The sequence below is a fragment of the Ptychodera flava genome, chromosome 3, assembly GCF_041260155.1.
Source record: "Ptychodera flava strain L36383 chromosome 3, AS_Pfla_20210202, whole genome shotgun sequence".
Taxonomy (NCBI): domain Eukaryota; kingdom Metazoa; phylum Hemichordata; class Enteropneusta; family Ptychoderidae; genus Ptychodera; species Ptychodera flava.
Window position 1 is genome coordinate 44919861 of NC_091930.1, and position 23249 is coordinate 44943109.

The following is a 23249-nucleotide window of genomic DNA, read 5'->3' on the forward strand; positions in this document are numbered from 1 at the left end:
ATTATAGACATTTACGAGATGCAAAGTATACATTTACGAGTTAAGCTCATGATATGATCAAAGGAAGGACGAGTCGACTGGCGCCGACTCAAGCCCAAATGGAGGCGACGGAGATCTAGACACAACTGTATCTTTCAGTCATTGTGCATTAGAATCTGCGATCCAAAGGTAGCTAAGTTACTTTGGAAAATAACTTCTTTGTAAAATTGTATGGAAAGGTCTCCTTTTATTTGCTTTTGACATTACTCGAATCTGGGGAAGAAATATCTTTGGTGGGGTAAATACGCCAGGTTTGCCGATAAGTGAGTATAGTGACTGTAGCATTGTAAATGCGACCACCCTGTTCTCAACTCTGATATCTAATTTCAACTTTAAAGGCCGAAACGTGGCTTAATTATTTCAGTTAGTATAACACTAAAATTTTGTATTCGACAAAAAGTCTAAATATTTGATCGATAGAGCGAATCCATGACATGCCGAACGCGATGAGGAAATCTTACATTGTAACTCTGCATCTCCTAAGCGTTTTCAGTTTGCTGTTCTTTACTATCAGGTGCCTATGCTAATCGGCAGTGAAACATAATTGATGAGTTAAGAGAAACGGTTAAAGGGCGATGGTCGTCGGAACGGCGCATGTGCGACTTTCTTGTTTACAAACATTGTATTTCATGCACTGTATATAGCTGCATCATGTCAAAATAGCTGCAACATTTAAATTTTACAATGTACATTAAGGCAAATATGTTTTAACTTTCATCAATCGCCAACGTAGCTTAGATAGAGTGTTTACATCGGTCGTAGGGGTCCCTAGCGACTTTTGAGCGCCGTTCCGACGACCACTCCCCCCCTTTAAATAACAAGACCCATGGCGTCATGAACCATTACTCTTATTGGTTTGTTGACAACTGTTCAAGAAGGTTGAAGATTAAAATCGACTATACCCTGCCTAAGGCATTCCCTTATACTAATTTCATGGCCGACAACACAATGCAAATAAAAAGAATTGCAGAAAATGCTGTTGCTCGATCTGAAAGCGGCCATTTAAACTTTCCCGGGGGACTGCTGCAGCTCGTACACAGACCAAGGAGGAAATGTAGTTTTAATGAAAACACCTGTGTTATCTGTGTAGTTTGATCAGTTCAAGGCTTGCTGGGCTTGCAAATGCTATGTACAATAGCTTTTCTGTTACGTGTACGAATGTTATCAGATCGACAGTCATCCTGTCCGTTTAATCATTTCGTTGGATTCTTCTTTTCACACTTCTCAAACTAGAATGTCAGCTAGTCAGCAATGCAGTAACATGCTGACAAGACATGAAATTCGTGCTAGGCTGTTGTTAGCTTTGCATCACGTTGAGTTTCATACTTGATGTAATAGCTCGTTCACAATATTTTCTTTCGAAATATCCAGATCGCATGTGACGTAACATGTTTGGTGAAGCCTTGAAAAATAAAGCAATTGGTGATACTTGTTCAGGCCCGAGGTTGAAACATATACCCTACCTCGAACTCTTCAACGGCATTAATAATCGTAGGCGTGGAAGCACCGTCGCGAAAGGGAGCATATGCGATAGTCGAAGAATTTTTACAACTGAGGAATCTCCCCACAGGCATCTTAAAACACGAGAATCGATCGTTTCACTGCTTGCAACTTTGGCGATTAATTACGACAAGCTGTTTACGACTTGTGAAAGCAGTATGTCTACTGACTAGCAACGCATCTAGAGCACCACCAAAGATAAAGCTGTGCAAAACACTATGTGAGGTCTGGAATCAGATTTGTTGATTTTATGGTGTTAATGTGAATGATTAATAGTGGGTTAAGTAATATGAAATAGTGGACTGTACAGGAACGGCTTGAGTAAACACTATACAAGTCTGGTGCACTGGGTGAAAACACAACATGTATCTACTTGATGGTCTGGGTTGTAGCTGAAACTCTGCAGTTGAAAAACTACAGTAACTGTATTCTTGTTGGTGTGTCTCACAATGCAGACGACAGCGAACATGTTCATCATTGTAGGGACACTCGGTGCTACGATCAATCCATGAACGGGAAACAGGTATATTTTCCAGGCAGATTGAAACATTCATACTTAACTGCAACCTTTGGAGCGATTTAACAGTATAAATTGATGTATAAGCATGTGGAAACGTTAATACTACATAGTACTTGCCAGGTGCATTTAAAGTGAGCCAGTTTAGACTAACTTAAAAAAAAATATCCCAGGAAGTACTGTTGTCAAGCCTAGGAAGTTCTCTTGTTCTATCCTAGGAAATTCTCTTGCCCTATAATAATGCCGCTGCTTTGCAGATGGTAAACAGAAAATAGAGAATGCTTTCTGTTTTATGAAGTATTGCGCTGTTGACATAGTTTGATCTCAAGTGAAGAATAACGACTACAGAACCTGCTCGCAGGCGAGCTTGCTGTCTTATGTCTTGACATTCTCTCATACTCCATCTGAACTCTGTACTAATTGGCGTACGTTATCCACGTGCCATTATATATTTTACCAAATTTTAATATGGCAAGGAAACACGGTGTTGTTGCCCTTTTGAAAAGACACCTCGACCTGGATAAATCGCACAGTTTTTTGTCTTGGCAATGGTACAGTAAACAAATCATCATAATGAAACATTGGTAGCAAGTACTCACAGGGTATGCATTCCTTGTTAAAAAAGACAATTATCTGTAAGCCTAATGAGGTTTCTTTGCCATTCACCAAAACTGACATCCTAAAAAAAATCAAAGGGATAAAGGACAAGGGGAGTTTTGTTGTTCAAACTCATTTGTATTAATATTCAAATCGCCTTTCGTGAAAAAATATGCAGCTTAGAATTATCCATCCTTGCAAGGCAAGGCTGTGTTTTTTTAAAAGAACAATATTGGTAAAATTTCAATGTTCCATATTCAGCAAGCGTTGACACTGATGTGCATCGTAAAGGGTAAAAAACAACTTTGACACATGGCAATTCTCACATTGCAGACGTCGACTGATTGTGTTTCATCACTAACGTGCTTGTGTTAGAATATCTCTGCAAACTATAAAGATTGATTGCCTATCTACCATCAAAAAGTCACCCAATTACTAAGATTAAGTCGGTCTTCTAGATTGCTTGACTTTGCTTTGATCAATTATCAGATGTTTAGCTTTCTGTTAGCGACATCTTGATAAATAGCTCTCTCTCTCTCTCTCTCTCTCTCTCTCTCTCTCTCTCTCTCTCTCTCTCTCTCTCTCTCTTTCTCTCTCTCTCTCTCTCTCTCTCTCTCTCTCTCTCTCTCTCTCTCTCTCTCTCTCTCTCTCTCTCTCTCTCTCAAGGACATTCATTGCTTTTTACTCAATAATGATTATATGCAATAAAGGAGTATCAGAATAAGTCGACATTAGCCATCGTCATTACAGATACGCCGAGGTCGTCATCGACAGCGATCTCCACCGCATTTCCTGGTTGTTAATTACCACAAACAAAAAAAAAAGGTCGTGCATTATTCTCAATTTTAATGCAAAAATACGTCCTCTTTACTTTTTTCTAAATGGTGTACTTCATGACATTTTCCCAATAAAAGCTCTTTCTGAAACTTGATTATGTAGACTTTAACTGATCCCCTTTTCAATTGTCACATCAAGCCAGCTTTACACTTTGCATTTGCAAAGATTGTCGGCGTAATGACGTCGCATTGTGTCTGCATTCGAAATGTGTCCCAACTCAGAGTTTAGTTGTTTAATTAGCCGTGAGAGTGTATTGAATTGTGATTCGTTTCCCATTACGTTTGCATAGTATTTTGCAACTGATCTAAGGCTGGGGACTCGACTTGCTGAGATTGACTTTCATGGTACTCGCCAGATTCTGTTGTCTCACCTTATCAACTACATATGTTAACATTGAGTTATCTTTTATATGTCGATATGTTCAAGTTATGGTTGTCTGTATCTGGTGGAAAATAGACTTCTACTTATCTCCTACAGTCACTTTTGTACATGGAGATCTGGATATATCTTCTGCCGCTGACTAAATTAACATAAACGATCAGAGTCTCTACGTAAGCTGATTAAACATTGTAGCCTTATTAAAATACAAAGAATGGGTAGGTCAGCTGAAATAACTATGTCTACTTGTTGTTTGGTTTTAAAAATTGAACTTTTAAGGACTTTGAAGACGTCAAACATATTACCCTTGGTAGGATATACGGTGTTTTCAATCGGGTTTGAACTCTTAATCTATGGTATCCAATCACCTTGCCGAGAAGCAACAGACAGAACAACACGGCCGAACTCCCTACTCTCAAAAAAGTGGTTCAAGCACCGAGCTAAGTTGTTACATTTTTCTGACTGTGACCCCTTCACACGTTGTAGAGTTCGTGAAGCACTCACGCTCGTACGTTCACTATCACACGTCACACACAAACTTTATCGAAGCAATGGATGAACATCGCTTAAACTGGGCGATAAACCAATACTCATAGCTATGCAGAACACATACTCTGCACAATGTGAGCTCTTCAACTCAAGTCTTTTCATGAGATTTGCGAGGTAATCTGAATTGTCAAGGGGCTCGTGTAGCAATTAATGAAGGCCTGATAATATAGAACCAATTCGCCAGGCTGATTAACTATCTTGGGCTTCAAAGAGTAAATTCACAGCGTCTGACTCCATCGTTCAATACTCGAGAAGAAGCAGAAAGTGCTTCAGACGACCTCACTATTACTCTCTTTGTAATAAGAGGGGCAGTTCAAATAACACGCAATGTTAATAACTCTAACTTCAGTCATTTTAACAAAGTTTAGCGGCATGAATTTAAACCAAAGTAGTGCTGGTGCTGGTGGAGGATTGGTGAAAAGGTGACATTCTTTTACAGAACAAAGGTTAAATGTGCAGTTCCAGTATTGAGCCCTTCAAAGTAATACATTCTCTGCAAAAAACAACAAGCTTGTAAACCCCATCAAATATACATTTTCTAAATGCCTAGATGTCGTAACGATCTGATTTGTATATTCCAATCATCATTTACACATATAACGTTCCTGTTAAAGTCAGTTTAAATAAACTCTAAAGATTCCGTAGATGTCGGTAGAAATTTGCGTGATCGAAAGATGTTGCATAAGTCTCTAATTGCAAAGTGTGACTGTCTTCAATTTTTATTTGAAGCGCCAGACCATTTTCTATTATTATCTTGGAACAAGATCTCGGCTATGTTCTATGAATGATACTTTTAAAGAAATGTAGGTAAATGGACCTAGCCATGCAACGAATTACCTCGTGACTTCAGTCGGCGGACGTAATAGCAGTAAATTGTGGCAGAAGTTTTTTATAGCCAAGTGAGAGTAAAAATAATGAATGAGTTATACCTTAAATAGAGCTAGTTTACAACGCCTAAAAATTAAATGAAGCAAGGCTTAGTGATCTTCTTGCCACACATATAACTGTTCTATATTTGGTGACACTCAGCTAATAAGCTTTAGGTTTAGTGTTGACTACGTATGACAACTTGGTAAATGATCTTAACAATGATTTCTTAATGATGTTAAGAATAATTCGTTTTCATTGGTCTATGATTGCTTTGTCCAGTGTTTGTTACTGTGAAATATTTGATAAGAATATACACGACAACACCATCCTTGAGGCCTATAGAGAAAATCACTTTTCATCTAAGTGGGAAGACCATTCGTGTCGATTGGAGGTCAGAAAGACGTTGGCTAAGTATACTCATCACAAGACGTTACGAATTTAAATACTAATTCAAACATCGCCAGGAAAAACATAGGCTAAGTCACAAATATACTAGCGCCTTCAGTAACTTCAAACGCCACAAATAAGTGCATTTTAAGACAAAGGTTAAAATTCAAACAATCCATTTATCTTTCATCATATCATAAGATCATCAAAATGGAACACACATGCAATTGTTCATACACATTGCGTTAAGGCAACTTTATCTTGGCTGAATGTTGCATTGCAAAGGCTTTGGCAAAATACACTAGGAAAGCATACAAACTCAGGTAAATCAACTGTGAAAAGGACCTCGAAACTTGCAGTACATGATTACCCGAACCGTTTGTTAATAAACATTTTCTCGAGCAGAAAACATTTTCCTAAAAATCTTACCACGTATGCACTGATGGCTGAAGCAGTTGGTTTGGCAGTTTACATCTTGATGCTGGGTGGAGTAAAATTTACAGTGGTGAGAGGCTATATTATTTACCAAAATTGTCTGATTCATGCTTGAGGTAAACGACAATACCACACTGCTAAATTCCTTTTTGTTGGTTTTTTTCTCAGACCGGTGCCAAGCAAGATGGCTTGGAGCAGACCAATACCACAGTGTTGATATATGTGCTCAATGCATACTAATGAACAGTAAAATGATATTTTTATCAGCACGGTTACTTTTGGTATAAAAATATGAGACAGCATGAAGCATATGTTCTCATTGCATATTCCGTTTTCCTTCATCTTATCTATATTAATATCCTTTACATGCTTTCTAATTATCGCGAGGTTTATTAAATGCACATATTAATGGCTTATTGGTCGTTAGAAGCTGGGGACCCACTGCAACTTGAAAACACAGTGATCGCACTGTGTGATCTAACATCTTTTGATAATAAATTGCTATCGTGGAGACGTAGAGTTTTACGACGATATACAGCAAAGTTAACTCACTCAGTAACTGAAGACATGTGGTTATAAAAGTACTCCTTTTCTTATCGTCTTTGATGTCATCTCGTTATTTTCAGGTTGCTGTGACGGCCAGTGTGTATACGTTAACGGCCATTGCTATCGACCGCTACTTAGCTGTGGTCCATCCGCTGAGAGCTAAGATATCTTTCATGCGTCCTGCACTCGTGAATGCAACCGTGTGGGCTGTATCCTTCCTTCTTGGTATAGTCCAGCTTTTCAAGGCTAAACGACGAGAATTTGTCATAGAATCTGGTGACATCTATTATCTATGTGACGAAGTATGGCCAAATCGAAAGCACAAGATTATCTATGAGCTATTTATCGTAATTATTACGTACATTGCGCCACTTACCGTCATATCCTACTCATATTTTGTCGTCGTCAAGATCTTGTGGATGAGACAGCTGCCAGGTAACCCCGACGAACTCCGCGATCGTCGCCACTCCAAATCAAAGAGAAAGGTAACATTTCTTTGTCTATCGTAGGTTTTGACCTATACCTTTTAAAACTCTTTACTCAGTGGATCACACACAATCTTTTCTATGCTTCAAATCCGCCATAAATTAATTAATATTAGGCTTGTAAGGACATCCTTTATTAAGCATATCATTTAATGCCCAATCGATGAAAATCGTATTATATATCTTATATATATATATATATATATATATCTTATAATAATTATCTTATTATAATCCTAGAACTTTACTAGTCTACAACTAGTATAGAACTCGTTTTAGAGTTCGTTGAGTAAGAAAACCTTTTACCGTCTTAAAGTTGGAAAAACCAAAATTTGATTTCTCCATAGAATTAACACAGGGATGGCAACAAATATGAATGTGAAAATAGTTGTAAATGTTAGATAACGTGTTTCTCGAGTTTCAAACTTTCTGTGGCAACGTTAACCCTTGTTTTTATTCTTGATTTGGTATAAAAACGGATAAAAGTTCTTTTAGGATAGGTTTAGCAGAAGTTTAAAAGTTTCATTTGGGATAGTTTGACGAGAGGTTTAATTCTTTTACTTTCGAGGTGCAACATTAACACAAGCAGTCTTTTATTTAATGAAAACATAAACTGTAAAAAGTATTGCAAAAGTTGCTTGAAACTGCTCCAGCCACTTTGTTATGTCAAGGAAAGGTTGCTTGGTTTGGAGAAGTTCAAAGATAGTGATCAAGAATACAGGAAATCTCTCGTTTAGTGCAAATCGTTAAAGGATTTATGTTTGTTGTCGACGTACAATAATTCGCATAATTCTCAAGCGGATACATAAAACCGAAGATGTTTTCTTCAGTTGTTCTGACAGGCCTTGAGGGACCTGCTTTCTTTACATTCAGACGATACTACAGTGTAACTTTAAGTATGCACATTTGAGATATAGCTGAACGTATTGTTAACCTTAGACCCTAAAAACTTATCTAATGGCCCTTAAGGAATGGATGGTCATTTTGTTTGGGTTACAGTTACGGGCAAACAGTGAATAAAATGTTGTTACCAACGATCATAAATCCAGCATGTCCATTTTAGCGTGTTGGCTGGCCAAATTGACCATTAAATTATCCGGCTATTTTACAAGGCTGTTTCATCCGCTGTAAATTACTGACAAGCCATAAAATCTAAATGTGAATGTTGGTTGTGCATTCCGGTTCTGCAAACGCCTAATTACATTAAGACTCAAGTACACGTACCATTGGTTCTTTGTCCTTTGTATTTGCTATTCCTTCAACACTGTTGGAACGCTTGGTATTACGTTTATCATTATAGCCTGTATCTCTATGGCAAAGTTTATCATCGCATGCAAACAAATTTATATTTTTCAGATTCTCCGATATGAGACGTTTTGAAATTTCCCAAAAAATATGTTAAGTTTCCGAACATTTCCTCACTCAAGGTTTTGACATCTCCCATCCATCAACCATTGCCTGCGACCTGCAAACTGAACACCTATCCGTCGTTCTCTGCTGCTTATACATAATGCCATGACCGTGCTATAAATACAACGTTAGATAGAGATTACGCAGACATTGAAAATGTACAGCGTTAATTAGGGGGAAATGAGACTGGGAAAGATTTAACTGTCTGCCTTGAAATGGTTACACAGGCTGCACAGATGGCCAGCCCTGATAGATTGTGTGTACGTGGGATCTCACACTCCATATTTTATATAGCTAGGCTCATATTGCCACCCATTAGGGTAACTTCTTAACATGAATATTCTATCTGCCGGGAAATTATTAATGTCACAAATTAACAGAAGCACTGAATATTCCTCAAATTGTGAACCTCAAGTTGTTCGTTATCTTCTATATCGTGAAAACCACCACCACTCTCTTAAAAATCCCTTTCTTGCATTCCTTAATCAAATAATATTTAGTTCAAGTTATAGTCCCAAAACCTTTCCCATGATTAAAGCGGCGGTCCGATATTTAGATTACTGTCTACTCTACTTAATCAAAGGCGGGTCACTTTCAGATATATATTTGCTCAAGCGCACTGCATAAATTCATTCAAACCGTTTTTGCCCACGTTGTTCTATGTGATAGAAATAGAAGACTGCACACCGTGTGACAGGTATCGACTATCAGGAATCGAGCGCGGTCTAAGAAGTGCATTCAATCAGTTCTCATATGACCGAAATTGCTCTTGGCTAGATTCTTCATACTGAAGGTCTGTATCATTTAATCTAACTGAAATGTTTTAACGTAAAACATCGTTAATGATCCAGTGCCTACAACAGATTCTCTGCTGCATTCTGGCACTTTAAAAGTGTTGATTTGCGACATTTTATAATGGTTATCATTTTCCTAAATCGAACAACATGTTCGCAACACTGGATTGCCGTAACAGAATATATCAGTTTTACAAGGCATAAAGCAAAAATAAACATGTATTTTATACAAATATTTCTGTGACACTGCATTTGGTCATAGCATGGAGGGACCGTGCATGGACATAAAAGCTGCTACAGTCGACTGCTGTGATTAAGCGGAAAGGAGCCAAGCACCATTTAGATCAGTTTACAGAGCCAGCACGGGTTAGGATCAAGTAAATACCTGAAGATTCTAGCTTTGATGTACACAACCATTTGGTTTCAATGCATGATCGATCATTTCTCGTCTCACTTTTCAAGGAAAATCAATCAAATATAGTGTGGTAAAGGGTGTCACATTTCAAAAGTAAGCGCCGTAATTCAGTATTAATCTACTGACGATGACCACTACATTCGTATGCGTAAAATTTTGTGCATAAGCATACTTTAAAAAGGTCGATTTTCTGGAACACTCTCACCAGGATGTTCTGTTTTAGGCATCTAGCATAATGAGCGCCACCACAACCGTATAAGAATATACCTGTCATCGCTTTTCAGAAAGTTTAGTATATTTTGTTCGCCAAACATCAACAGTAGTATATCTACATACTTAATAATAACTTAAGATTAAAATTATGCCTATAGCACGTCCAACGGTCATATAAAGAAGTTCACATTTCTTTTGCGCCATCCACGAGGTATAAATATGTTAAATTCGGTTTTGCCACATATTGACACTGGCCCTCATAAGTGTCTTCACTAGCATCAGCATAAACATAAAGATAAAGGACATTACCTGTCATAGGCAGGTCTTTCTAGTTCACAACTATGTCCTGACAGTTGTTGAGTAAACATTGAACCGGTGTTGCATAAAGAATGACGCTTGGAAATGTTGTACTCTTGCAATTGGATTATTCTGCCCAGGACAATCTTTGGTAACAATTACAGCAATTAGTTTTAAACTTCAGTTTAAAGATTGATTTCCGGTTTCCCTCTTGAGTACTTTTTAAAAATACATTGAACACAGAACAATCACTCGAGTTGAGACGGTTAAACCGTTTAGTGCTTTTAAAATTGTTTTCTTTTGTCATTAAGGCCCACTGTGATGAAAGAAAAGTCATAATTCCAAAACTATTAAAAGTCTATGTTTGCGCAGGTGAGCTCCATCTGCGTTGATTGTGCTGAAATGGGTAGTAACTTGACGTAGCTTTACAGCTTCACCTGTGTACTCTCAATAAAAGTCAAGGGCGGCCTTTCAGCCAGTGGCATGAGCACTGCACAATTTAAGATAAGACAGTCACCCCGACATCTATAACTCCAAGAATTAGTTTACAGTTATTCAACCAGTTGTCGCAGACTACCGGCTTCAGTCATCCCTGTCGGGTCATTGACATAGCTACTGTACTGCCACTCTGTCAACCCTGCACACTCTTCCTACTTCTTCCGGGCCACAACTTGACTCAATATTTTCTTTCTGGCTCTTAGTAAGCTTTTGCGTCTTTTCTAAAGTTATATATTCTATATCAGCCATACTGATAGATGGTTTTTCACTCGGCACTTAAGCTGTATAAAAAAGATGTCTTCTATCAGACATGGTTTTCCGGATCTCAGGCGCGGATACATCGGTAAAGATGGTTTTATATATGAAGTTACATTTCTGCAATGGTTGGTGCAAGAGCTTGAGAGCGATTTAGCATTGTTTCTACACATGGCATCAGTAGGCAAGGAGCAAGCATGTATGTGTCTTCATTGGACGATAAGGTAATACATTAAGCTCAGGGACGAGATGAATAGCATTCCAATTTTTGATATATCGATAGGTGTTCAAAAGTCCACAGCATCAAATTTTCAGTGGCAGTAAAATTGGAAATCAAAGTATTAAAACACAGATGGCGAAGGAACTTCTTGCTTTCGACACGTACCTAAATCTCTTTAAAAAACGGCACTCCACTAAATGCAGCAAGCTTTGTTCACTTCGAACAGATCAGTGCGGCCGGTATTACCATATATAACAAGTCTGACAAGAATGAAGATGGAGATGCAATACTTCAAACATATCTCCTAATGTGAGCTGGGGGAATCATTATCACAAAATAAATTCCTTCGTGATAGGCTTGACACCGGTGGCCCTGACATCTGATTCCCCAGGCTCTGCCAAAAGGGGCATATCGTCAGTGTATCCATTAGCATATCTGTTCGATCCAAATAGCGTAATATATAGTCCTGGTGGTGAACCAAATCATTCACAGATTTTAGCTCATTAAAGCAATGCGATTTTCTATTTTCCTCTGAGACTCGGTGGCATCTGTTCAGAAATTGAAAGGCCTCGCACGTATATGAGACAATATTTTTCTATCTAAATTATGGCGTACTCTTATGGTTGTCTTTTCTGTGCCCTTCCTGGCTATATCTTATACCTTGACCTCAATAACCACATCGGAGACTGAGGTAGGGCCATTGGGACCCACAATATAGGAATTACAGCGACAACTGCTGTGTTGGTGAGAATTTCCGCGCAACATTTCATATCACCTAATGGAAAATGTGATGCGTGTTTTTTTTGGACTGCAAAAATTAAAGTGTGCAGCCAAGGACAAAGCGACCCGGTAAAGAGCAGACATAATTTATATTCCCACATTGACTTCGAAATGAAATTGTACACATCTTGCAGTCAATTGCAAATGTTTACACGGTCAAACTTTTACATATTATAATTGCAATAAATGATATCGCTAAAAATCGAGAACCTTAAATAATAGTGATAAACATTGTTTGCATCTAATAAAATAATCTATAGATATTCTGACCAAATAAAATACAACTTTCTAAGCATCTGAATACTCGGTTCTTCTTTCATAGTACATCTAGCCCAGTTGTAGAATAAGGAAGAAGAAGGTAATTTGAAATACATTATATTCTAAAATGTACCATTTTGAGGGATCACTGGTACAAGAAAATGGGGTTAAATATTCCTCATTAGGGTTTTTTTCGCTGAATTTAAATATTTGCTTTTGAGTACCAGGGCATTTCCGAGTATAAAAATGTTGAGAGGACGAAGCAAGATGTGGACACTTTCTCCGTTTTTGCGAGAATGCTTAGAGATTCCATGTTACTTCGCACTCAGTGTGCGAGAATTTTTATTTTCTCGCCATAAGCGAGGAAATAACTTTTCGCAATTAATCAGTTGCTCTTTGTATTTGCTTAATTTATTTCTCGCAGATCAACATAAAAAAATAAAGATTCTCGCTGTTTGATTGCGAGAAATTTGTTTCTCACAAGATCATGGCGAGAAAATAAATTCTCTCGCATTAAAATATGAAATCTCGCAGCAGTCTCGCAAAAAAGCGAAACAGTGTCAATTTCGGGTTATTCTTCGCAATATGTTCTACTAATGATTGGAGACTAAGGGTGAGCATTTCCTGAAGTAGCGTTTGTCTATATGCCAAACACAATTCAAAACAAGATCCTAATAATTCTAGTATCAAATTTCTGAATGAATTATTTCAGAAGAAACTTCATGAAATTATGATGATAACTACGTTTGCACCACGCGAACCAAACATTTATTCACGTCTTATTTTACAGATTTACCATTTTCTAATTTCGCTTTAGGTCAATTTGTTAATGATATCTTCATGGCAACGAATAATTTCAAACAAATCAATGTCAAAATCGCGTGACCGTCCGGCCTCCACTATCGTCAGCTTATCACACAAATTAATTCGATGAACATAGGGTGCTGATGTTCTTGCATGCCTGTGACTTGGGCTGACACAAGCTCAGGAATTCACCATTTGAATACGGTTCCTGTTTCGTTTGCAATATAGATCATTTCAGTGATATGTACGGACAGACTTGACTTTTTATAAGCTATTCTAGAATCGTATCAAAATTATTGATCCTGTACCGGTGTCCATCAAATTCAGAACCTATCACAAGACTGTCCTGTCATCTGCATGTGGATCTGTTGCTGTGATGACGTACGCGTTTCTCCAACGTGCAGAGATGCGGCTTCACCTGTGGCTGTAAATTTTTAATGTCAGCGAATACTTACGATTGCGGAAATGTAACATCTTGCGATGTGATTTCAAATCCAATCGAGGATTTACTGGATCGCACTATTGAGACACGTTATTTGCTGTCACACTTACCTCCGAACAGCGCTATTTTCACCCTTGCTTTAGCAAATATTTGGTGCTATTACCGCAGGCTTTACCACAGTAATGTTTCAGGAGTGTACATAGAGTTTGCTGCGTTGAATAAAAAAATCAGTCGACTGGGAGAACAGAACTTGCCTACAAAATGTCCTGATCAGTTTCTCTCTAGAGACATACCTGTTACGGCTGCGTTCTTAAGCACCTCTGAAGTGGGGAGATTTATGAGGATCTGAAAATATCAATGGTATGTCGGGGGATTTGAAGGTACTTTGGTACTTCAAGTGGGGACTCAAAACGAAACTTTCTCGTTAATATGAAATATTTGTTAGGCCGTCTCTAAAATGAAATGTCGCAAAAACTAAATTGTACGGAAAAAAGCACATTCTCTGTTGTGTACTTATTATTCAGAACACATAGACAAATATATACTTTCTCACACCCACAAACATCAACCCAGATCACATTGTACTGCTCTTTTCTAAGTATCAACAGCAACATTACCCTTTTTATCGAGGAGTTCAAAGATTACAGTGGACCGCTTGTTTCAAGGCACAATATTTACGCTTAAAGTAAATGTTGTAAGACAAGATGGCGGCTACTGGTAGTCGTACTGAAAATAACCCTTTCGATACACTAGCACTGGAACAGTACAAGTCACACTGGGCAATTCACTCTTAGCAAGACACAAATTGAAAAGCATAAACAATCTAGCAGCCTTTTAGTAACAAAACAGATTTACAAGTGAGAAAATGTCATTTTCTTGACCCGAAAGCGACCTTACTCCATTTATAACCGTAACCTTTGGCTAATTTTTGGCGGTTTTACTTTGTTTATTTACTGCAGTTTTTTTATTCCACTACCTGAAGCGTGATGAAAAGTCAAGTTTGCATCTTATCAACACAGTCATACATGTATAGTACATTCAAGTCCGGACAAAAATTAATTTGTTATAAATGACAATGATTACGGTTTTTACACATATATATAGGTTTTTCCAAAACAGAATATTTGTTACACCAGACTGATGTGGGGAGTATATAAAAACACTGCAATTAATACACTGAACAAAATGTAACGAAAAGTATGTACGCCAATGTCCTTTTTTACAATTATGATATGTTCAGTTTTCCTGACAGGTGACAGAAGTCATCCTGTTTCCAAACCTTTTTATGTGATCGTTATGTTTCCTTTTTACAAGATGAAGTTTATCCTGTAAGAGAAAATAAAAGTGTCAAAGTATTTTTTTCTCTATCACAATCCTGCGACGGAGCTTACTTGTGGAGGTCGAGTGCGCGAGGAACGAAATTATTTTTAATACCAAAAATGTGGTGCTATCCATGGGAACTAAGATACAATAGTACCGATGACAATACATATGATGATATGTGTACACAACTTTGTTCGACACTCATTTGACTTTGTATATTTTTGAGGTTTCAAGAGCGTAAAAGTTTATTTTATTAAAGGAGAAGAGAAATTCCCTTCAAGGAATGGCAGGTGAGCTATATCCCCAATCGTCTAGTCGACTTCCGCGTCTTAGATTAAAGATTCCAGTGAACAGTCCAGGCTAAATACATGTCAGGCTTCTACTATGCATGCCTTGCGCAATGTTCCTTAATACAATTTGTACCTTGTAGCAAGACGACGCTCATTATGGTTGAAGGTATTATAGGTTCACCGTACAAAACGTGACACTACCTAGGAAGATATCCCGAAGTAGGCTTACTTTTGAAGACCAAAAACCCGAATGCTCTTATATTTTGTCTGAGCCAATAAATTTTTGGTGATGGGAATGGCGAGTAGCAGAGAGGAATTTTCATCCACATACTGCGACGTCAAGCGATAGCGTAATTGCCACGGTGCCTTTTGAGCAAAGGCGACAACAAACATTAAAGGATAACTCAGGTGGAAGCCTGTTTTGCAACTCCCATCATTCAAAGTTTACAGATTTGTAATTTCTACATGTTCTATGAGAAAACTATTCACATCCTATATGTGAAACGATTCAGGTACTACCATGTGCAATGGAAAATTCGGGCAGATTAGCTCTTTGAGTAAAACTCTTTGCCCCTCGCAGTGAGAGTTTTCATGCTTGCGGAATACTACAGCTCAGTGTGTGTAATTGGATACCAGTCTTGCCACAAGGAGCACAGTTCGATGTAACCGTATATGTCTCCGGATTACCAAAGGTTCTGTAAAGCTGGAGGGCTTACTTAATTCAAGACGGACAGGCTAAGGATTTCAAACCGATAATTTAATGTAAAATGACTCTCAGTTGGGCAACAGTAACCTCCATTGATATTCACAGGAAAACTATATCTTACTTCTGCGTCATTGCTCAGTCTCACAAGGTATATTGTGCAATGATTTTTTCATGCAGTGATCTATATTTATCCTAATGTGCTGATTAGGTGAATTTGTCAAACGATGCACCATGAACCGCCCCGACTGAATGATATGCTCAAAGAATTGCCAGCTTCAACGCTGCTGATTTAACCAACAGAATCGCGTGATAAAGGCTATGAAGTGTCTTCTGTATTTGCCACATAATCTTTCCGTCATGTACAGATAAAATTTTACGGGCGATGATGACATATAAAGTGTATTAAATTTACAAGTGTTGCAGGTCACAAAGAAGCTAATAAGTGCGTTTATACAACCCCCTTCCAGCCAGTATCGTTATCCATTACTTAATTTTACCATGATGTGTATCGTTGTCGGATTTTTTCTTATCACCTATTGTTACACTTTATGTTGACGGCAGGAATTGCGCCCTCTAACAGATTGAAAAACTCAATAGCCCATACCCATATCAAATAGAGTTCAATATAGACTCGGCTATAACAACATGGCACGGCAAAGACGACATCCATAACAGTCACATATCCATATCAAGCATAGACGAAAGACAAACTCCGATATGGCACAAAAACTAATATGTTTAAATGTTGTACACACTTCAGAGGACAAATGTTTTATGTCTTTATTTTCTCTGAATAGCATGACTTTTCTCTCCATACAAGACATATTTGTCACTAACACGAATCATGTACAGACATGCACTTTATATGTCAGTTCTGTTTGCTTTGTTTGATGTCTCCTTGGGATCTCGTGCACCACAGTGATGACAATTGGTATTAATAGACTAGATTTTCCAAGGATATAATACTTCTCATCCTTCGACTACTGAAGAAAATAATGCTAGTCTTGTAGAGACAAATCTCAGGTTACATCCAGATAGCTGCGTGAAGCTTGACATAAAAATTCCATTAAGCGCAAACGCTATTTGAAACGGGTTAATGGCAGCTCCGGTCTTTGTAAGATGATACTGCAGTGAGTTTCAGTTGAAGAAATTTGTAGAGAACTTAGACACTTGAAACGAAATCTGCAGTAAGCCTTGTCATAAAGCAAAGAGAAAATACAAATGAAATATGTTGCCGGTCATATGCTGTAATAGGATCAGGATCAGTCTCACACCCACTTCCTTTCATTAGGATATTTATATTACCTTGGATCGCTAGCCTTTTAAAATGACAGAGTCGCCGCAATGTCCTTGAGATATGAATCTTGTCAGACTTCTTCTTTAAATTGTTAATGATAACAGAGAAGCTACTTACAGCTTAAATCTCTCTGGCTTCCAAATTAATGAGTATTTACAAGTCTCACATCGTTTAAAAGACGGATTTGATTATACAACGTATACCTCTATAACAGTCAGGAATTCGGAAAACAAATATTGCATTAAATAATACATGGTCTTATAAGTTTGATATCTTTTCTGGTAACATCTGAATCAATTGCAATCGAGCCCTCAATATTTATTTATTAAATTTTGAACCTTTAGAAGTATATTCCAATTTATTGAAATGATATTTTATGTCCCATATACTATTGGCAGTGGGTTAGAATTTGAAAGGTAATCTTTTCTGTTTGATGTAACCCTGCTCATTTTGATTTATTAAAGCTAATTTTCCAGACGTGGCATTGAAAGGTTCAGAACAGAGGAAAATGGTTCATTAAATTTTAAATTTAGTCATTGGGCATGCTATGCAACATTCAAGGCTGAGCCTGATAGTAAATTACATTCGACTTACCCTTTGACTGGTAAGCCTTTTAAATCATTGCCCTGACCTCGGCTTTCACAGGCAATCAATGAGATTTTATGAATTCCTTGAAACGATAATAAACCATAGTTTTCGCAAAAAATGTTACGGACCATAATTCTTGTGGTCTTTAGGTTAAGGCAATTCCTTGACAAATCTTGCTCTTCTATTTTATAAGCCGTACCGACTGGTTTAGACGGGAATGTAAAAAATTCTTTAAATTTTTCTTGCAAAGACAGATTGCGCAGATTCCAACACTTTAAACTATGTTTAACCCGTATTGTAGTTCAGATCCAAATAGGAGATACATATAGTCATGAAATATTCTCTACTGGAATCATCTTACCCTGGTAGGAATCTTTCGTTACTTTTAATGAGCTATACGATCTTGCCTCTGACAGGATTATAGCTTATTTGAAAGGTACTACACATAGATCATTGTAGTAGGATGAAGTAAATAGGTTAGGATTCGAGAGAAGGATGGTTCAAGTTGCACGTTCGGCACACACAGTAACAAAAAGCCTGTTAACAGTAAGGAAAGGAAAACTAGCCGATTTTATTTATCTAGTTATATGGTCGTAACCTTACTGCTAGCCCGTGTTTCAACTAACGTCAAAGCTAGAAACTTTAAAACGCAGGGTTCTTAGTCGATGGGAATTTACTACACGCTTTATTAAGAGCTATCCGGGGCAGAACTATATTACTGTATGCTACCGTTTTGCACCTCGTTTTCGAGTTCACGAGTAAGCATTGGTTCACATTGAAATCTAAAACATACTGGAGTAAGGAACACATTCTGAAATGATAAATTGACTTTATAATTCTGTCTGTACAGACTTTTTGACTGTTTTGTTTGTAGTGTTTCACACAACCTGACGTGATACACATCGTTTAACCAGTGTACTTATCAGATTGAACCATTTTAGCTCCCGTGTTCACATTAGGGAGCTAATGTCTGTCCGGCCGTGTACATGCCATCTCAAGAATACCGATTAGATAAAGACAAACTTGGCTAATACATATAGTTTACGTGGGGGTGAGAGATGTTTAATTTTAGTGAGGGTAGCTTGCACAATTAATACGTTTTCACATAATGATAAATGATGATAAGGAAGCGCTGCACCCACCGCAAAATCAACATAAAATCAACATTTTTAGCAAATTTTCATTCAATTTAAATGAATTTGTTAACCGTAGATTAAAATATTGGTTGGTTTCCCCCTTTAACTTGTCATAAGTTGCGTGATAAACAAGTGTTAATTTATGAAAATGCATGCAAATCACCCGGTTTCCTGGCTTCTCTTTTCTTCCAATTTCAAGATTTCAAAAGAATTCAATTCCACTTTGACTGGGCCAAATTTTCTTATCATTAGCAGATATCTCTTGGTTCGCATGGCCGAACATGGCAAGACTTGCGACGTACATTAATAATATTATGATGTAACATAAATAACAGTCATTTAGGACTTTCAAAAAGCTAACTAGTAATACACGTAGTTTACAAACATTTCCAATTCCAACGCATTTAACAAAACGAATGTGACCGAACTTGATGAAACTTACCATTTGTATTGATAAAAAGATGCAACAGTAGTGTTTAATGATATTATGCGTTTTTTTTCATCAGTTATTTGGCGTTTCAGATGTACAATGGACTCTATAAAGGACTTGACAATAATAGATGAAACGTACTAATAATATCGATTTCTGAATGAGATATAATAGAAGTCAAGACATTTTACTTTTTTGTAACCTGTTCCGTAGTGTGTGTGTGTGTGTGTGTGTGTATATATATGTGTGTATATATATATATATATATATATATATATATATATATATATATATATATATATATATATATATATATATATATATATATATATATATATATATTATATATTATATAATATAGTTAGTATATTAACTATATATACATATATACAGTATATATACAGTATATATATATATATACTGTATATATATACAGTAGAGAGAGAGAGAGAGAGAGAGAGAGAGAGAGAGAGAGAGATAATGGCTGGCTTTTTTCATAAAGTCAATTTTTTCTTTCATTGCAGGTGGCAAAGATGGCGGTCATTGTGGTGATATTGTTCGCGTTGTTTTGGTTGCCTCTTCACCTGCTCATGTTTTTGACTACGTGCACACCTTTCCACAGGAGCTCAAGGGAAACGTTTGAATTGGTCCAGAAGATTTACATTTGTTTCTATTGGTTGGCCATGGCTAACAGCTTCATCAATCCTTTCGTATATACCGTTTATCATGAAGGTTTCCGGGTATGCTGCCTTTCCTATGTTTTGTCCTGTCAGGCTTATCATTGCTGAATTTCATTGACTTGGCAGACAGCATTTCCACTAGTTGTCTTCTAGTTTGCAACAACCAACCTCAAAAAATACTCCCGGTGCTCATCTTCGGTCCCGCAAAAAACGACGATACCAAGTTTCTCACTCTTGATACCAAACACTTCGACCCATGACCTCGTGTTAGCCTTATGAGAGCTTCTAGATCTTTACCTACTCCTGAACCATGCAATTACTGTAAAATGTTATCTGCATAGACTAATATCAATCTTCACTCTAAAGCATCAACAGACAGCAAGTTACTCTCCACTTTACAAATGGGTTGATAGGTGCCTGGCAGGAGTCAGTCACTCACTTGCAATAAAACCAAACTCTAGAATAATTGTTTCCTTTCCTTATTTCACAGATGGATTTGCGTAATATTTGCACTCTTTGTCGACGATCCGGAAGGCACTGCCTGTCGAGAATCAATAAAAGTCCTTTGGTTGAAGGAACACTGAGCATTCGATCCAAGACTACCACAATAGAGAAGGGCGTTGATATTTCGCGATGAGTCGATAGCAGCCAGCGCCAAAATACCTTGCCTATTGTATTTAAAATAATACTGTATACCTTCTTTCGATCAAACGTCTACGAATGAAAACACATACAGTACATCGTTAGCATATGTATGTATGTATGTATGTATGTATGTATGTATGTATGTATGTATGTATGTATACATATACGTGAAAGTATCTGCACATATCTGTATTATACATGTGCATTTAAGTATTTTCATCAGAGATCGGCAGCTGGCAAAATTTGACGGCTGTAAATTACAGCATTTTCGTTTTCTTGTTATCTCTCGGAGATAATTAAATTGGCGATGGTTGTTAATACATTATCAAAGATTATTGTTAGCGAACATTTACCGCCTTTATTTCAGCTTGATTAAAAGAAAATAATTTATTTTGGTGTCAATAACTCAATGGGAAGAATAGATAGATGCAGTATTGTATGAATTTTGTTATTGACTATAAATAGTATGACTGTTTTTATCACTGAAAATCCAATAGGATGTATCTTGCCTTATCTATATACTCGTTGTAAGTAACATATGTATCAAACTAGAGATGTGACAGACAGCGAGCGATCGGGGCACTTTTTGATGTGGAAAATACCGAATACAGTATTCCGGTGGAGGTAAATACCGTTTTTGATATTTCTGTTGGGTGTTTAGCACGTGTTACGGACTTGTATACATTTCAAAATAGTGTCTTTGTAAAGCACAACGGAAGTGACCTATCTACTTGTACACAGCAAAGCTGGAGCACGGTATTCAATTTGATATTTTAAACGTTTTCCGTCGTATTTTATCGATCATCACCGATATTAAATTCTCTATTTCACAATGCTGTACTGGGTTTGAAAATTTCTTCGTTTTGTACCCCGAAACAATTGTTGTGTTGAAATAAGATCATCGATGTTCTTCTACATTGCTATATTCACCAAAGACTATATTCAAATCATTTAATTAGTGTTGTTTCCTGGTTTTCCAGTTACCAAAAACAGTGGTTTGTTTGTATGTATCAGAAATCCCACTTTACTTTTGCTCTTACTGTTTTTATGATGAAATATAAAAAAATTAGCGCTGCTTTGAAAAGTTGTTAGTACTGACTTCTGGCATTCGCACACGTAGTCCTGGGTTCTTATCGTTTTGTCATATCCATCCCTCCGTCCACAAGCTTTTCTCAGAAATGCCTGGATTGACTTCTTTCATTATTGGTAAAAGACATTTCCTCTGTCATACACATGAATGTCGATTGCTTTTGTGATGCAATATATAATTCTTTTTTTCCTCGCGTTAAGAATCAAAAAACATATCAAACAGCCACACAGGATTTTTATTACTTACATACAATTGCTTGAATGGGGATATAAACCCCGGGTTACTCTGAGACATTAAAAAATATTTACGTATAATCGAGAGCACAAAAAAATAAACGGAAGGACTATTTAATCCAATAAAGTTTATAGTTTCAAAATAGGTGTATATCGACTATTAGTGTTGCTAACGTGAGTGCGTCCTTTCAGCTTCAATTCTAAAACAAGCCGAAAGGTTTTGAAATAAATTGTGAAAATATTCGTTTTTGAATGACGCTTTGTTGTATTTAAGGTAGATCGCGCCCCGGCGACAGATATTCAGACTCTCAAACTTTTGCAATTACTTTCGTGTATACCACTTGTGGGGGCTCATTTTGAAGCCATTGGAGAAAGAAAAACTTTCAAGGGCTTAGTTTTTCTAAAATCGAAAATTTTAGATTTTATGCTTTTGTGCTTTTTGTGTTTTTGAGTTAAAAAGGGATGGCAGCCATTTTGAATTTTAAATATCGGAAAATTTTGAATTATTTGTTTCCCTAGTACTAAAATTTGCTCAGTGGCCCCTGATTTTTATTCTTGCTTTGAAAATGAACGGCTGATAGATCCATTAAGCAAAGTTTGATCAAAAGATTAAGTCTTTACTACTTTCTTTACTATTTTAAATTGGTAAAAAAGAGACAATGTATGATTATACAATTGTAAAGACTTATTCTATTACTTGCCATGCTGACAAAGATGGCAAACTCTTGGCCTGTATTAAACACTTTATAAATTGTCACCATTATTATATTAGTGAGTCAACAAGCTTGGAAAGACACAAACGAAACATGAGTATTTATATGATATGGGACTTGACCAAGTGTTTTTAAGGTAATTATTAAATTGTGTACCGAAGACAAACATTAAAATACCTACCCTGAATTGAATCACTAAGCAATGTTGAAAAAGATTTTTTCGATATGAGTTAGTATCATAATTTTCTTCTTTCATGTACTTTACTGCTTTGAACGATTCATGCATCACTTGGTAAATGTTATGAAATAAATTGACGAGTACAAACAATATAGTGTTCAAAGTGTTTTGTATTAGAGGCTGTAAAAAACACAGAAGCATTCGTGTTCTACCAGAAGGAACTAATGTCGATGGTCATCATTGGAATGCGCGATATATTTGCCAGGTTGGTCACATTCTGAAATTATTCATGCAAGATTGGAATGGTTTGTCGGCGGGCAATATTCGTCTGAATAAATTTAACGATGGAAGGAACAATATTCTCAACTGATTCGACGTTTTAAGAATAACTCTTCGGCTAAGTAAAATTTAATG

General features: G+C 37.0%; 1 protein-coding gene across 1 annotated transcript in view; it reads left to right on the forward strand.

Annotated features, from left to right (window-relative positions):
• The window catches only part of LOC139130115 (QRFP-like peptide receptor), a 64005-nt gene extending 41020 nt beyond the window's left edge, over window positions 1-22985 (forward strand). The window contains exons 2-4 of the mRNA XM_070695833.1: window positions 6736-7140; window positions 19821-20036; window positions 20467-22985. Of these exons, the coding sequence (XP_070551934.1) occupies window positions 6736-7140; window positions 19821-20036; window positions 20467-20613 (768 nt within the window). The 3' untranslated portion in view covers window positions 20614-22985. The remainder of the gene's footprint in view (window positions 1-6735; window positions 7141-19820; window positions 20037-20466) is intronic.
• Window positions 22986-23249: the final 264 nt, after the last annotated feature.